The sequence below is a fragment of the Mustelus asterias genome, chromosome 6 (assembly GCF_964213995.1).
Source record: "Mustelus asterias chromosome 6, sMusAst1.hap1.1, whole genome shotgun sequence".
In the NCBI taxonomy this organism is placed as follows: Eukaryota; Metazoa; Chordata; class Chondrichthyes; order Carcharhiniformes; family Triakidae; genus Mustelus; species Mustelus asterias.
The window spans coordinates 131,394,137-131,411,520 of NC_135806.1; the positions used below are offsets into that span (position 1 = coordinate 131,394,137).

General features: G+C 48.2%; 1 protein-coding gene across 1 annotated transcript in view; it reads right to left on the reverse strand.

Moving 5' to 3' along the window:
* galntl6 (polypeptide N-acetylgalactosaminyltransferase like 6) overlaps positions 1 to 17,384 on the reverse strand; it is a gene marked incomplete at its 5' end in the record, with an annotated part of 862,172 nt that overhangs the window by 115,452 nt on the left and 729,336 nt on the right. The window contains one exon of the mRNA XM_078213889.1: positions 4,204 to 4,425. Coding sequence (XP_078070015.1) covers positions 4,204 to 4,425 — 222 coding nt within the window. The remainder of the gene's footprint in view (positions 1 to 4,203; positions 4,426 to 17,384) is intronic.

Consider the following 17,384-nt stretch of genomic DNA (forward strand, 5'->3'; position numbering starts at 1 on the left):
GAGGTAGTAGTAGAGGTAGGTACAATTTTGTCTTTTAAAAAGCATTTAGACATTTACATGGGTAAGATTGGTATTGAGGGATATGGGCCAAATGCGGGCAATTGGGATTAGATTAGGGGTTTAAGAAAAAAGGCGGCATGGACAAGTTGGGCCGAAGGGCCTGTTTCCATGCTATAAACCTCTATGACTCTATGACTCTATAACCTGCCCATCTTTCCCCATTCTCCCATATAGAGGAGGCTTTGGCCGAGTAGTATTATTGCTAGACTATTAATCCAGAAACTCAGCTAATGTTCTAGGGTCCCGGGTTCAAATCCAGCCACGGCAAATGTTGGAATTTGAATTCAATAAAAAAAATCTGGAATTAAGAATCTACTGATGACCATGAAGCCATTGTCGATTGTTATATTAAACCCATCTGGTTCACTAATGTCCTTTAGGAAAGGAAATCTGCCATCCTAACCCGGTCTAGCCTCCATGTGACTCCAGAGCCATGTGGTTGACTCTCAACTGCCCTTGGGCACCTAGGGATGGGCAACAAATGCAGGCCAGCCAGTGACCATCATGTCCCATGAATGAATTAAAAAAAGATGCGCATTCAGTAATGTGTGTTGGTGGTCATATTGGAATATCTGGCTTTCCCATTTCCCCCCAATCCATACAGGTGGTGGTGAGCTGCCTTCTCGAACCGCTGCAGTCTCTGTGGTGCAGGTACACCCAGAGTGCTGGTGGGGAGGGAATTCCAGGACTTTGACCCAGCAACAGTGAAGGAACAGTAATATAGTTCCAAGTCAGGATGGTATATGGCTTAGAGGGGAATTTGCAGATGTTGGTGTTCCCTTGCCCCTGCTGCCCTTGTCCTTCTTGGTGGGTTTGGGCGGTGATGTCGAATGAACGCTGGTGTGTTGCTGTGGTGCATCGTGTAAATGGTACTAACTGCTGGCACTGAACGTTAGATATAGAAGATATAGATATAGAATCTCTACAGTGCAGGAGGAGGCCATTCGGCCCATTGAGTCTGCCCCAGCAACAATCCTACCTAGGTCCTATCCACATAACCCCACATATTTACCCTGCTAATTCCTCTAACCTATGCATTCCGGGACACTAAGGAGCAATTTATCATGGCCAATGCATCTAACCTGCACATCTTTGGAGTGTGGGAGGAAACCGGAGCACTCAGAGGAAACCCACGCAGACACGGGAAGAACGTGCAAACTCCACACAGACAGTGACCCAAACCGGGAACTGAACCTCATTGCCACAGAGGGCTGTGGAGGCCGAGACGTTGAGCGTCTTCAAGACAGAAATTGATAAATTCTTGATTTCTCGAGGAATTAAGGGCTATGGGGAGAGAGCGGGTAAATGGAGTTGAAATCAACCATGATTGAATGGTGGAGTGGACTCGATGGGCCGAATGGCCTTACTTCCGCTCCTATGTCTTATGGTCTTATGGTCTTATGGTCCCTGGAGTTATGAGGCAGCGGTGCCAACCAGTGTACCACCGCGCCACCCACCATTACCGTTGAAGGTAATTAACTGCCACATTCTCCTTCTGCTCCAGGTTTTGTGACAGAATCTCCACTTCCTTCCTCAGACTTTTCTCCCCACCCTCAAATGTCTCTGCATATCCCGTATCAACCCACGTTTTCAGACATTCTTCTCTAAATAGCCTATTCCTGGTTTCTCCTGTGTGAAGTCCTTTGGGCTTTTGCACCAAAAAAAGGTGCTATACAAATGAAACCCGCTTGTGCTGATGAGCTAACCTTGTCTGATGTCTCAATCCATTGCTATTTTTCAAAGTATTGGAAACCATAGCAGTGAATCCAGTAAACATTTAAATATATATATTTAAACAAAAGGAATAACACATTCGCAAACAATTAGGAGGGACAGAACGAAGGAGCAAAAAGGACGACCTTTCTTCACGCCGTGGTGTTTAAATGTTATTCAGATTCGACTGCTGACTCCAGTGCAGTCAGCCATCAGATTAATGGAACAAATTCATTCATTCCACATGGACCGGTACTATGTGGGCTGTGAGTCTGCCTTGACGGCACGCTCTCCCTCCCAGACAGTGACTTTCAAGCTCCGGCGCTCACAGATTTCTGGAGCTCCCTCAGGTTGAAGGAGGAATGGCAGCTCGTTTACAGCCTGGGACTGTGAAAGCAGCAGCATTTAAAGTTTATTTATTAGAGTCACAAGTAGGCTCACAGTGACACTGCGATGAGGTTACTGTGAAAATCCCCTAGTTGCCACACTCTGGCACCTGTTCGGGTACACTGAGGGAGAATTTAGCACGGCCAATGCACCTAACCAGCACGCCTTTCGGACTGTGGGAGGAAACTGGAGCACCGGAGGAAACCCACGCAGACATGGGGAGAACGTGCAGACTCCACACACACAGTGACCCAAGCCGGGAATCGAACCCAGGTCCCTGGCACTCTGAGGCAGCAGTGCTAACCACTGTGACACCGTGCCACTTTAATGATTGTAAACTCCTCAATTAGACCAATCTTCCTCTACACAAGCCTTGTCTATAGAACCCATCCTCATAATTTAACCCTTTTCCCCCATTGTCTTTCTGGTGACTCTGTATTGCACCTTCCCCAAGGATAATCCATCCTTCCGGAGTTATGATCAGTGAACACAGGCCTCTGGATGGGATCTGAACCAGATCTTTATGCATCTGTAACATAACTTCCTCTCCTTTCTATCCCGCTCCATTTCACTCGTCTTTTAAATTATTTTCTTTGTACCTATCCACCAGATTTAAGTCTAAATTGCTCTGCTCCTGCACGATTCCTAGCTTCCCATCTGAAATAACCCTCAGTTTTAAACTTTAGTTTTTGTATTAGTGTCACAAATAGGTTTACATTCACACCGCAATGAAGTTACTGTGAAAATTCCCTAGTTGCCACACTCCGGCGCCTGTTCGGGTACACTGAGGGAGAATTTAGCATGGCCAATGCACCTAACCAGCACATCTTTCAGACTGTGGGAGGAAACCGGAGCACCCGGAGGAAACCCACGCAGACACGGGGAGAACGTGCAGACTCCGCACAGACAGTGACCCAATCCGAGAGTTGAACTGGGTCCCTGGCTCTGTGAGGCAGCAGTGCTAACCACTGTGCCTCCCCCAGGGTCTAATCAGCGTTGGCTCATAATTCTGGCAGAGCTAAGTGCTCCGATTCGATGTGATAAAAGCTGCTGTCTGGTTCCAGCTGAAGTGGTTTTAAGACAATGTCAGTCACAGATAGAATAAAGATCAGAATGCCGTATAGGTATAACATGTGGAGTCTTGCGCAGCAAAGCACATTGGGGGTGTTTCTACCAGCACAACCAGCGGACTAAAAGCATGGCCACATGGGACGCTTTAATCAAGGAATTAAAGATTTGCATTGATGCAGCGCCTAGTCATGTCAGGGTGTCGCAAATCACTTTACAAGCAATGAAGCACTTTAGAGTGTAGTCATTGTTGTGATGTAGGCAATCCGACAGCCAATTTGTGCACAGCAAGCTCCCACAGGTAGCAATGCCATAATGATAAGAGAATGGGCCGGATTCTCCGACCTCGCCCGCGACTGGGATTATCCGGTCCCGCTGCTGTGAATGAAGTTTTGGCTGAGTGCCAAATTCTCTGTTCTAGCTGGCAGCGGTGGCAGTGCGCAAACGGCCAGAGAATTCCGGCCAGTATGGTTAGTGATGTTAGCTGTGGGATGAATGCTGGCCAGGACATGATGGAGGAGGAGGAGGGGGAGAGGGAACGGTAGGATGGTCGATGGTGGGGGTTAGGGAACAGATAACTGCTCCTTAAAATAACACCTTGGGATCTTTTACATTCACCTGAGAGGGCAGGTGGATCTCGATTTAACTTCCCATCTGAGTGACTGCACCGCTGACAGGGCAGCACTCCTCCCTCAGTGCCAGCACTGGAGATAACAGCCTGGGATTTAAACCCACGACCTTTCAACTCAGGAGGTCAGAATGCCAGCAGTGTGAGCGGTGTCTGACTCCTGTTTCAGTGGAGCTGGCACTTGGGGCAGGGAGGGGTCTATCCAGCTGTTTGTGTTGACAGGACAGGGCAACGTGACATGGCTGCCGCGCGTCGCCAGTGATGCCTCGAGCCATGCCGCCCTTCAGTGCAGTGGGCTCGGCCATGTGTCGGCAGGCGGGGTGGCGACCCTTCACTTTTGTACTCACTTCTCCCCAGGCTGCCGGCGGAGGTTCCACGGGAGGGTAATACTTCGGCAGGTCCCAGGCCACCTCTGTCATGAACCACTTGAAGTCCTTGCATTTGAGGTGTTTCCGCAGCATCTTCTGGGCCATCAGGTCGCCGGTGGAGAGGTGCCGGTACTCGGGTCTGCGCTGGTAGATGTACTCCGCGTACTCATCCATCCAGGTCTCTGCCACCCTCTTCAGATTCTGTGAACAGCGGGTAAAAATCCAATTACCATCCTGGCACTGCTGTGTTAGAATAAACTTGCTTTACCTGTACTGAAAAGATAAAATGCCGCATTGACTAGATCATGGAATCTTGAAGCACAGATGGCGGCACGGTGGCACAGTGGTTAGCACTGCTGCCTCACAGCTCTAGGGACCCGGATTTGATTCCCGGCTTGGGTCACTGTCTGTGCGGAGTTTGCACATTCTCCCCGTGTCTGCGTGGGCTTCCTCCAGGTGCTCCAGTTTCCCCCCACAGTCCAAAGATGTGCGGGTTAGGTGGATTGGCCATGCTAAATTGTCAGGGGAATTAGCAGGGTAAATACATGGGGTTACGGGGATAGGATCTGGGTGGGATTGTCATCGGTGCAGGCTCGATGAACCAAATGTCCTCCTTCTGCACTGTAGGAACTGACTCTTTGAAGATGGAGGCCATTCGCCCCTCTGTGCCAGTGCCATCTCTTTGAAAGAATTGTCTGACTAATCACAGCTGGTCCCACTCTCTGCCCCGTTGCCCTTCAAATGATCCCTTTGGAAGTATTTATCCAATTCCATTCTGAAATTTACAATTGAATCTATTCCCACCGCCCTCTCGGACATTGCATTAAACATCACGACAATTCACTACATGACAAAAATCTTCATTTCCTCCAGTTCATAGAATCCCGACAGTGCAGAAAAAGGCCACTCAGCCCATTGAGGTTGCACTGGCTCTCCAACAGAGCATCCCGCCCAGGGCCACCGAAGCCTCATCCCCACAACCACACACATTTACCCCATTAATCCTCCTAACCTGGATATCTTGGGACACTAAGGGACAATTTAGCATGGCCAATCTACCTAACCTGCACATCTTTTCCAATGATGATAAATCTGTACCCACCAGATACTGACCCTCTGGCCAGTAGTTCCTTGTTATCTGTCAAAGCTGCAAATAATCTTGAACATCTCTATTAAATATTGTGAGCTGGATTGAACAAACAGGAATAACGAAGCTTTGTAACATGGTTCTCGATATTAAATGGGGGAGTGCCGAGGGAGTGCATTGTGGTGAGCGGGAGAAGGCAGAGAATGCTAGGATAGTGGACGTACTGTATTTCCTGCCTGGGCAGACTGACAGGATAGTGGGCTAAGCCTGCGGTGGAAGGCCTCAGCGATTTTGGATGGTCTCGGGTACCTGGGAGGCATTGTGTGTTGGTGGCGGGGGAGATGGGGACTCAGGCCAGCAATTGGAAGGAATGGGAGACAGAGAAACATCGGGAGATTTGAAGGGGGTGACATGGTTGTTTTCACAATGTATTCTTTCATGGGATGTGGGCGTTGCTGGCAATGCCAACATTTGTCACTCATTCCTAATGGATCCCGAGAGCGGCACGGTGGCACAGTGGTTAGCACTGCGGCCTTACAGTGCCAGGAACCTGGGTTTAATTCCCGGCCTGGGTCACTGTCTGTGTGGAGTCTGCACGTTCTCTCCGTGTCTGCGTGGGTTTCCTCCGGGTGCTCCGGTTTCCTCCCACAGTCTGAAAGACGTGCTGGTTGGGTGCACTGGCCATGCTAAATTCCCCCTCAGTGTACCCGAACAGGCATCGGAGTGTGGCGACTTTCACAGTAATTTCATTGCAGTGTTAATGTAAGCCTATTTGTCACACAAATAAATAAACTACTTGCTCTGGAACTGAGTGGCTTGCCACACCGTTTCAGAGGGCACTTAAGTGTCAACCACATTGCTTTGGGTCTTGAGTCACATGTAGGCCAGACCAGGTAAGGACGGCAGATTTCCTTCCCTAAAGGACATTAAGTGAACCAGATGGGATTTTACAACAGTTGATGTTTTATGGTCACCTGTACTGAGGCTAGCTTTATATTCCAGATTTATTGAGCTGAATTTAAATTCCACCAGCGGCCATGGAACTTACAAAGTTACAAAGTTAAACTTACAAAGTATTGTACTTGCATTCTGAGCCACAGAAGAAAACATTAGGGCAGGTGTCTAAATCACTGATCGAAGAGGTCGTTTACAAGGAGTGACTTAAAGGAGGACAGATTGGGAATTGGTTAACGGACAGAAAACAGAGAGTAGGAATAAATGGGTCATTTTCAGGCTGGCAGACTGTGCTTAGTGGTGTGCGCCAGGATTAGTGGTTGGATTCGTGCTGTCCACTATCTATATCAATGCTTTGGATGTGGGGATTAAATATAAGGGGCGCGATTTTCACAAAAGAAAACTAAGTGCCTAATGGGTGGGAAAATGGGAGGTTTTCCTGCCAGTTTTTTGGGCAAGTTAGTGAAATGAATTTACGACACTCTCTGCAACATAGAGGCCATCAGGCAATTCACACCAGCAGGGAGGGCAGGGCCTAATCCCGCTCGAGAGGCGAGCAGCAGACTGCTGAGGGAGCCAGTGCGCATGCGCCGATCTCCCAGTATACCGGGAGATCAGCTGACATGCCCTCTCTCCCGAACGCTGGCCTCCCGATCGCTGTCCCTGATGCCCCCCCATTGGACATCACCCCCTGCCTCCCTCCCCTCCCCCCCCTGCCATTCCTGATCGCCGGGGACCATTCGTGATCCCCGCTGGTGTGGACCTTGATCAGAGGGGTCGGAAACATTAGTGAGTCCGGACATGCTAAAGAGAGGCAAATGCGGATTTTCATATTGTAACCAGCCTCACGCTGTTCCCGGGCATGAGGCTGATTACATCAATAAAATAGCCCAGGAAGATTGCTTTACATTGGTCCTGATTCCTGCTGACATTTCACACCCCGCTATGCTACTTGACTAACGTAGTGGGGCGGGAAAATCACACCCAATATTTCCAAGTTTGCAGATGACACGAAACTAGCTGGAAGTGTGAGTTTTAAGGAAGATGCAGAGACACTTCAAGGGGATATGGGCAAATATCTGACGGAAGGAATACAATGTGGAGAAACGTGAGGTTTCCCACTTTGGTAGCAAAAACAGAAATGCAGAGTATTTCTTAAGTGGAGAGAGGCTGGGGAATGTTCAACATCAAAGGGACTTTGGTGTCCTTGTTCATGAGTCACGAGATGATAACACACAGGTGCAGCAAGCAATTAAAAAGGCAAATGGTACGTTGGCCTTTATTGCGAGAGAGTTGGAATATAGCAACAAAGGTGCCTTATTGCAGTTATATAGAGTCTTGGTGCGACCACATCTGGAATACTGAGCCCGCACCGACTCTTTGACAGAGTATCTCACCTGGGCCCACACCCCACCCTATCCCTGTAACGCCACACATTTCTCTCACTAATCCCCTAATCCCCTAATCTTGGGGCAATTTAGCACGGCCAATCCACCTAACCTGCACACCTTTGGAGTGTGGGAGGAAAATGGAGCACCTGGAGGAAACCCATGCAGACATGGGGAGAATGTGCAGACTCCACACTGACAGTGACCCAAGGCTAGAATCGAACCCAGATCCCTGGCGCTGTGAGGCAGCTGTGCTAACTATTGTCCCACCATGTTGTCCTTTATAGTACTGCATTTGTGCATAATAAGAAGTCTCACAACACCAGGTTAAAGTCCAACAGGTTTATTTGGAATCACAAACTTTTGGGGCAGACTTCCTACTGTGCCCACCCCATAGAACATAGAACATTACAGCGCAGTACAGGCCCTTCGGCCCTCGATGTTGCACCGACCAGTGAAACCAATCTAACGCCCATCTAACCTACACGATTCCAATATCATCCATATGTTTATCCAATGATCACTTAAATGCCCTTAATGTTGGCGAGTCCACTACTGTTGCAGGCAGGGCATTCCATGCCCTTACTACTCTCTGAGTAAAGAATCCCCCAGTCCACAGTGCATTGCCCATGCTAAATTGCCCCTTAGTAACCCGGGGTGCGTAGGTTAGAAGAATTATGGGGGTAAATATGTGGGGTTATGGGAATAGGGCCTAGGTGGCATCACTGTTGGTGCAGACTCGATGGGCCGAATGGCCTCCTTCTGCATTGCAGGGTTTCTATGTGTCAACCAGGCTGAGTTGTGTGAAACTATCCCACTATTTTGGTACAGATCTGAGCATGTTCGATAGCAGGGCAGTTCTGAGGCAGAAATCCTAACCATGCAGCCTTATACTTGGATTGAAAAGCAGGTCCACATGACTTGCAGTTGTTCAGACAACCTCATGTGGAGAGGTGTTGCTTATTAACTAGTTTTCCTTACTGATTACCCGTTACCACATGATGTGTAAATTGCCTCTGTGCCTCAACAGTTTTCACACCCACCCAGCTCCTGTCCACACACACACACACACACAATTTTTTTGTCGACTATGGCAATTAAATTGTTACTCCCATATAATTAAAGTGACTCAAAGTCCATTACTTCTACTGAATAATTTACAACCAATTACGATCCTTTTAAATTTTAATGTGAGGCAGCTGCAATGGCGGCCCTTACACTCATAGCTTTTCAGTGAGAGAGTCTGCCCCGTGCTGCTTCCTCCTGACGTTAACCTCACTGGAAAACTGTGGGCAGAATTTTCCTGTCCCGCCCAGCATGGGAGTCATAGCGGGAAAGGGCCGTTGACCTGGGGTGGGATTTTCCGGTCTTGGGGCGAATGCGGCTGGAAAATTCCGCCCTATGTTTAGAAAGTTTCTATGCCTGCACTGGCCTTGATTTCATAGAACCCCTACATTGCAGAAGGAGGCCCTTTGGCCCATCGAGCCTGCACCGACAATAATCCCACCCAGGCCCTATCCTTGTAACCCCACATATTTACCCTGCTAATCCCTCTAACCTATGTATCCCGGGACACTAAGGGTCTGTTTAGCATGGCCAATCAACCTAACCTGCACATCTTTGGACTTAGGTAGGAAACCGGAACACCCGGAGGAAACCCACGCAGACATGGGGAGAATGTGCAGACTCTGCACAGACAGTGACCCGAGGCCGGAATCGAAGCCAGGTCTCTGGAGCTGTGAGGCAGCAGTGCTAACCATTGTGCCACTGTATTTATTAGGTGATAGAGGCAAAAATAAACCTACAGGCCGTGAATGGAGCACTTTTTACATGGCAGTCACTTTAATCGCCAGGGTTACAGCGAGTGGAATGGTGCTTGCTGTTATCAATGCATCAAATGTGCAACAATTAGTGGTGAGGAAGTGATTCCTATGAACTGAGAATGTCAAGTGATGGAGGATTTTCACTACTCTGCCATTTGTCTTCCGATAATGGGAAAAGTGGGCCAGGAGCAGATTATATATTTAAGTGGTTGCATGGTTGCTTTAAGAGATGGTCACATAACTTGATGATGATACCATTGGGGTACATCACAACTCCTGCTTTAGTTTTGGTTTGTACTTTGTACAGCCTACATCTCCTGCAATAAATCCGTTGTTACTAGCTTAAATCCACGTGTGCAAAACATGGAGGTGATTCTCCCAACCTGCTGCTCCGGCAGTACAGCGGGCTGGGAGACTTAAGAGGGAGCCGTGTAGTGGGCTTCCCGCTGGGCGTTGCGGCCTCTGCGTGTCTCCAGCAGCCAAATTTCCAACGTCGTCTGCTCCGTGTCAAAAATCAGCATGGAGCTGAATAAGTTAGTTAAATTTGCATTTCCCTATCATTGGCGGGCGGGGGATGGAAGTATCTGCTAGTGTCTGCCCCCTCCCCGCCAGGAGTGTTTCACTCCAATGGGGTTGACAACAGCTCTCCACTTGCGGGGAACTGGCGGCCCGACCCCGCTGGAGTGAAGGGGGAAGGGCATGGAGGTTCCCCAGGAGGTCACCTGGCCAGCCTGGCCACCTGGCACTGCCCAAGGCACAAAGTGCCAATGCTAAGGAGGAGTGGCCAGAGGGGGTGGGGCCTATAGGGATGGGGCCTCTGGAGGGTGATCGGTGGGGGTGTGGGGTCCCGCTGCCACTCTGAAGTCAGGATCAGTGATAGAGGGAGGGAGGCCAGAGATCGGGGCTGGCCATCAGGGTGGTGGGGGGGACATGGTTGGGAGGCCAGTGATCTGATGGTGGGGGGGGGGGGGGGGGGGGGGGAGGGGGGGAGGGGGGGGAGGGGGGGAAGGGGGGGGTGTGGGTTGCAGGGCCAGCGATGTGGGGTCATGGGGCTGGCCAGTGATCGAGGGAAGCCGGCAGTGTTGGGCTAATGCGCAAGCACTGATATCAGCGCTGACAGATCGGCACAAGCGCAGTGGCCCGCTCAGCGCTATGCTGCCGGCCTCTCCAGCGGGAATAGGCCCCACCACAGCTTTTTAATGGGATTCACGCTGGGGCACTCTGTGATGCGCAGAGTGTGGGAGATTCATTTTGAAAATCCCGCTGAACAAACCAACGGGGGGGGGGGGGGGGGGGGGGGGGGGGGGCAGCGGGGGGGGGGGGGGGGGGGAGGGAATTAACTCCAGTTTTTACGCGAATTCGGCACTTAGAATTTTTTTGGGAGAATCCCACCTCACATCATTTTCTTTTTATTTAAAACCCCACAACTCCAAACATCGTTAGGATGTTACAAAAAGAAAATTGATGACGAGTTGGAATTTTCTTTCCTTGAGAACATGGAGAAATGATCCTAAGGTAAAAAAGCATTGTGTGTTCCTGCACTTAGAAAGCTGGGGAAAATCAACAACAGGATTAAAGGTTGAAGCCATTGAAAGAAGTCTAAGCAAGAAAGAAAATTAAAATTCATTTCTTTCCAGAAAAAAAAATTCAGGTGGACTCCCCTAAGCTGCAGGGTCTCCGCATGTGTTACAATGTGTAGCGGGGGGGGAGTGGGAGATGCGCCACGCAGGTGGAAAGGGTGGACGCTCTGTGTGTGGTTTTTATAAAAGGGTTGCTGGATCATGAAGGGTGACATTCCGGGCAGTATCTGGGCATATTTGAAAAGAAAGAATGCTTTGCTTTATGGCTAGAGTAATTCAAAACAAAATATAATGGTCTCCAGGATAGAAGAACGACGAGTACTAAGAAGATAGTAAAAAATATACTGTGCAGTCTTGAGTTCCTAGTGCCTGCAAGAGAAATGATGGGTCAATTAATATCCAAGGGGCCTTTCAATGAAGAAAATAAATCATGGCGTTTTTATGCCGAGCATTTTCAGTACTTCGTACAAGCGAATAAAATTGTAAATGAATTGCTCGTACCAGTTTTTCTTAGTACAGTAGGAAGTAAAACCTTCAATTTGCTCTGGCATTTGGTTCATGCAGCAAAGCCAAGAACCAAAAGTTACGATGACTTGACAAAGATCCTTGAAGAGCATCGCTCTCCACAGCCATTGATCATTGTGGAACGGCTCAGGTTCTACCAAAGGAATCAAATGGAAGGTGAAAGCATTGCTCAGTTTATGGCAACCTTAAAAAGGCTGGCACAACAATGTGAGTTTGGTGAACTATTAGAAGATACTCTTCAAGATCGTCTAGTTTGTGGTCTCCAAAATGAAGCTATCTAAAGAAGATTGCTTACTCATCATGCTTTGACTTTAAAGACGGCAATAGAAATCGCAGTGTCAATGAAACTGGCTGTGAAAGAGGCTTCACAATTTGGAGCAGGAATGAAGATCCACAAGTTGGGAACTGCCCAGAAGAAGTCAAAACAGCAACAAGCAAGTCACAGATGTGCCAAAAAGGTAATTCAGCAAGTGAGTGCTGGAGCAAGGATAGCAAGAATTGTGGCAAAATGGGTTGCATTACAAGAGCTTATTGGGCTAGAACAGCTTCTCTTGAAGAATATTCAGAAGGATCTGGGTACCTTCCAGGTAAAGAGCAAGTTGCATTCTACAAAAAGAATTTACAACATTGAAGAAAAGAATTATGACTGTGAATAAGAGAATGTCCAGAAATATGCCAAAGACTCCAACTGAATGTCTTATCCATACAGGGTGAATCACATAGATTTTGGGTGATTCCGAAGTTAAGTGGACTCCCTAATAGGAAGGAGGTTGATACTGGTGCTGCTGTATTTTTAATTCCTGAAACTAAATACCAACAAAAGCTGAAGCATCTTCCTTTAAAACAAGTTGATATGATTTTAAGGACATACACTGAAGAGATTTTGTCAGTAAATCGTTACATCATAGTCAACATAGAGTTGAGTGGACAAACAGCAGAGTTGCCTCTCCATGTGGTCCGTGGTAATTTTCTAGTTCTGTTTGGGAGACATGGTTGGATAAGATGATGCTGAGCTGGAGTGCTGTCAAGAGATTGTTTGATGTCAAAACAGACCAACAACACCTTTTGGATAAATACAAGAGTGTATTCAAAGATTCACTGGGCTCAGTGAAGGGAGTTCAAGTGAAACTCAAGATAAAGCCGAATAGTCAACCAAAACATCTCAAAGCAAGGGCGGTGCCATATGCAATTCATCCCAAGGTCAAAGAAGAATTAGTACAACTTGTTAACACTGGCGTGTTAGAGCCGGTTACAACGAGTGACTGGGCTACCCCCATCGTACCTGTCATGAAATCAGATGGTTCAGTTCCTACTTGTGGTGATTTTAAAACAACTACAAATCCAGTGTTGTGTGCTCATCAATATCCACTTCCTTTAATTAAAGATTTGTTTGCTGGGTTATCAGGTGGGCAGAAATTCAGCAAGATCGATCTTTCACAAACATATTTACAGATGAATGCAGCTGCTGAATCTCAACATTGTTTACCATCGTTACTCATAAAGGTCTTTTTTAATGTAAAATATAGCTTATGGAATAACATCTGCAGCAGCCTTATTCCAAAGATCGATGGGTCAGATTTCAAGTGGTCGCTGGGCTGTACAATCTTACCAGGATGATGTTCTAATTATAGGGTCCAACCTGAATAATTTAAAAGTAATATTGGAACATTTTGAAGCACATGGATAGGGGGGCGGAGGGGGGGAGGGGGGGGGGGGAGCGAGTTTCCCCCCAAAAAATGTAAGTGCCCAACGGGCGGGAAAAGGGGTGATTTTCCTGTCCATATTTTGGACGAACTTAGTTGGTTGAATTTCCAGATCTCTGTGCTTCACGGAGTCCGCCAGGGGATTCACGGTGGTAAGGTGGAGGGGCCTAATCCCACCCGAGAGACCAGCAACAGCGCGCTGAGTAGGCCACTGTGCATGCGCCGACCTGTCAGTGGAGAGATTGGCGCATGCGCACTGGCCTCCCCTCTCGCTGGCCTTCTGATCGCCAGTCTCCGTGACCCTCCCCCCCGATCACCAGTCCCCCATGGCCAGTCCTGACATCCCCCCCAAAAACCAGCCCCGACCTCACCCAATGGCCAGCCTGACCACCCTCTCCCCATGGCCAGCCCCAATCGCCCTCCTCCCTCCGAACCCCATCGATCCCTAATGCAAAGTGCGCAGCAGGGACCCCCCACCCGCACCACCACCAACTCGCCTTGCTCCCAGTAGGCCCCATCCCCTTGGCACTGCCTGGTGCCCAATGGGCAGTGCCAGGGTGCCCAGTGGGCACTGCCAGGGTGCCAGGCTGGCACTGTCATGGAGGCACTGCCCAACTGGCAGCCCCCTTGTCTCTGACCTTTCGGGGAGCCTCAATGGCCTCTGTCCCCACCAGCGAGGTGATCACGCCTGGTCTCCATTGATGGGGTCAAGCTTTAATCCCCGCTGGTGGGAGCCTCTCCCAGTGGGGTGGGAAACATTAGCAAGCCCGGGAGAGTATCCTGCTTCCTTTCTTAAACAAGGGAACGACATTGGCTATTCTCCAGTCCTCTGGAACTTCGCCTGTGGTCAAAGAGGATGTGAAGATTCATGTTAAGGCCTCAGCTATTTCTCCTCTTGCCTCCTGCAGTAACCTGGGATAGATCCCATCCGGCCCCGGGGACTTCACCCAGAATTTCACCCACCTCCTGTGGTTCCACGCATAACTTCCCTCCATTGTCCTTGAGTGGGCCTACTCTTTCTCTTGCTACCCTCTTTGCTCCTAATATGCGCATAAAAAGCCTTGGGATTCTCTTTGAACCTGTTTGCTCAAGATTAAAGTCTGCATGGATTTCCTTCGGATGCTCCAGTTTCCTTCCACAATCCAAAGATGTGCAGGTTAGGTGGATTGGCCAAGCTAAATTGACCCTTAGTGTCCAAAGATTAGGTGGCTTAGTCATGGTAAATGCGCAGGGTTGTGGAGAGAGGGAGGTGGGGAAGGCCTGGGTGGGATTCCCTTTTGGAAAGTTGGTACAGACTTGATCTGCCAGAATGCCAGCATTTATTGCCCATCCTTAGTTGCCCCTGAACTGAGTGGCTTGCCAGGCCATTTCAGAGGGGCAGTTAAGAGTCAATCACATTGCTGTGGCTCTGGAGTCACATGTAGGCCAGATCGGGTAAGGATGGCAGATTTCCTTCCCCAAAAGGTTTTTACGACATTTGACAATGCTTTCATGGTTATCAGTCGACTTTAAATGCCAGATTTTAAAAAATTGAATTCAAATTTCACCATCTGCTGTGGTGGGATTTGAACTCAGGTTTCCAGAGAATTACCCTGGACCTCTGGATTACTAGTCCAGTGACAATACTACTACACCACCACCTCCCTTATTGACTGTGCATAGTGATTAATGGTACATAGTACTGTGTCTAGAGTATTATTGATACTATGTATAACATCATAGTAATTTGTTCTCGTGATCTCAGAAATAAAAGGGGAGGGGTGTTATATACTTAAGTGGTCGCATGATTTGATGGTGCTGTCATTGCGGTGCTCCACAGACTCCTTTAGTTTCAGTTTCTACTTTATACGGGCAACAGCTTCTGCAACACACCTGTTGTTCTTATTTTGAATCTACATATGCAAACAACATCTTTTTCTTTTTGTTTATAACCGATAACCCCTAACATATTGAGGACATTAGAACATAGAACATAGAACAGTACAGCACAGAACAGGCCCTTCAGCTCACGATGTTGTGCCGAGCTTTATCTGAAACCAAGATCAAGCGATCCCACTCCCTATCATCCTGATGTGCTCCATGTGCCTATCCAATAACCGCTTAAATGTTCCTAAAGTGTCTGACTCCACTATCACTGCAGGCAGTCCATTCCACACCCCAACCACTCTCTGCGTAAAGAACCTACCTCTGATGTCCTTCCTATATCTCCCACCATGAACCCTATAGTTATGCCCCCTTGTAATAGCTCCATCCACCCACATTACAGAGCCTTACTGTGTTGGGGAACCTACCACAGCTCTCTGACATTTTATTGCATCTTCAACTTCCCACCCACTGCCCCTCAAACCCCAGTCCCCCCACCCCCTAGCCCCCTGCCACTGCCCCTGGCATTTTAGCCCACAAACCTGGGATCCAATAAAATCTCACCCTGAAGTCACGTCAGATGCTTGGCCACTGGATTCTGTCATGGATGCGGAGTCAGGTTAGAAGGCAGGTGAGCTGGTAAATTTGTACTGCAGTGCTAGTTTCCCGATGTTTTGCCAGTTCTACGCAGTTACCCCAACCAGGGGCCCACTCGGGGACAGGTTGACAATGCCCCTGGAATGTTCCTGGCATGGGATTACACCCCTCTGCCTCCCCCACACTTTGAGACAGGAGGCCGGCAGCAGGTCGGAGGTGGATTTCCAGCGGCAAAACGTAGGGCCATTGCTATGTTTTCCACAAACATTCAATGCCTCCACCACCGACACACAGTGGCAGCCACGTGTACCATCTACAAGATGCCCTGCAGCAGCTCACCCTCGGCCTTCTCTGCTCCATAGAAAACAGCCCTAGCCCAACCAGCCTCTCTTCATAGTGAAACGCTCGAGCCCAGGCAACATCCTGGTGAGCCTCCCTCTCTAGTGCAATCACAAGGTGCCCACATAAAAAATGCTATATGAAGGCAAGTTTGACCGTCTATTTTTAAATAATGTAAAAAAAGCACAAAATTGAGGAAATGGTTAAGAGAAACATCTTTCCTGTTGAATAAGTGTGACATTCTTGGGTAGCACAAGCTTTTAAGAATTCATGTGCACATCGTGTTGTTCTGGCTGGTTGAACCTTATACCCCGTGGAGGCTCCCACTGATTAAGAATCGCGTTTTGCTGATGTGTCCCCAATTAACATGCTTTCTAGAAAGCCAAGGTCGCCATCTTCATCTGACAGGTTGACAGCCAACTGGGAGACAGTGAGGTTGGCTCCCATCTGGGGCGATCGTATTTGGACCAGATTTTCCACTTCTGGCTTCATGCATTCACCAACGTCCCAAAAGGGACTGTGTCGCATTAGCTAGGTCACAAGTTCCCAACTGGTGCAATAGTTGCGCAGACTTTCCTCTTCATTATTAATTTCAGGCACAAGATAGTCATCGCGAACGAGCTGGAGCAACAGCATAATTAGATTAGATAGATTCATCAAAGCTATCCTTATCCCTGTGCTAATAACCAGGCAGGCATTCATTTGCCAATGACATTCATAAATAATGATATTTATTATGGAAAACCCCAAATAAAATCATTACAAATTTATCAAAACTGTTTTTATTCCTGTGCTAATAACTAAGCATGTTTTATCTGGCAATGACATTATACTAATAGTGATATTTTATAAGGGAAAAATTAATAAAATGTGGGATAATTGCATTATTCATCACACAAATTAAAATGAAAATACTTTGTCAATAGTGCCTGCATATTGTATTGACTCACAGTGAACAAGACTCTTTACAGTAATTAATTGTGCGTGAAGGGGTTTGCGATGTTTGGGAGATTCAACATGAGCCTTTCCCACTTTTAATCCTTCCCCCTTTGGTGCCAGGGACCCGGGTTCAATTCCCGACTTGGACCACTGTCAGTGCAGAGTCTGCACGTTCTCCCCGTGCCGGCGTGGGTTTCCTCCAGGTGCTAGGGGATTTTTCACAGTAATTCCATTGCAGTGTTGATGTAAGCCTACTTGTGACTAATAAATAAACTTTACTTTTCCCATTTCCTCCCATAATCCAAAAGACGTGCTGGCTAGGTGCATTGGCCATGCCTAATTCTCCCTCAGTGTACTCAAAC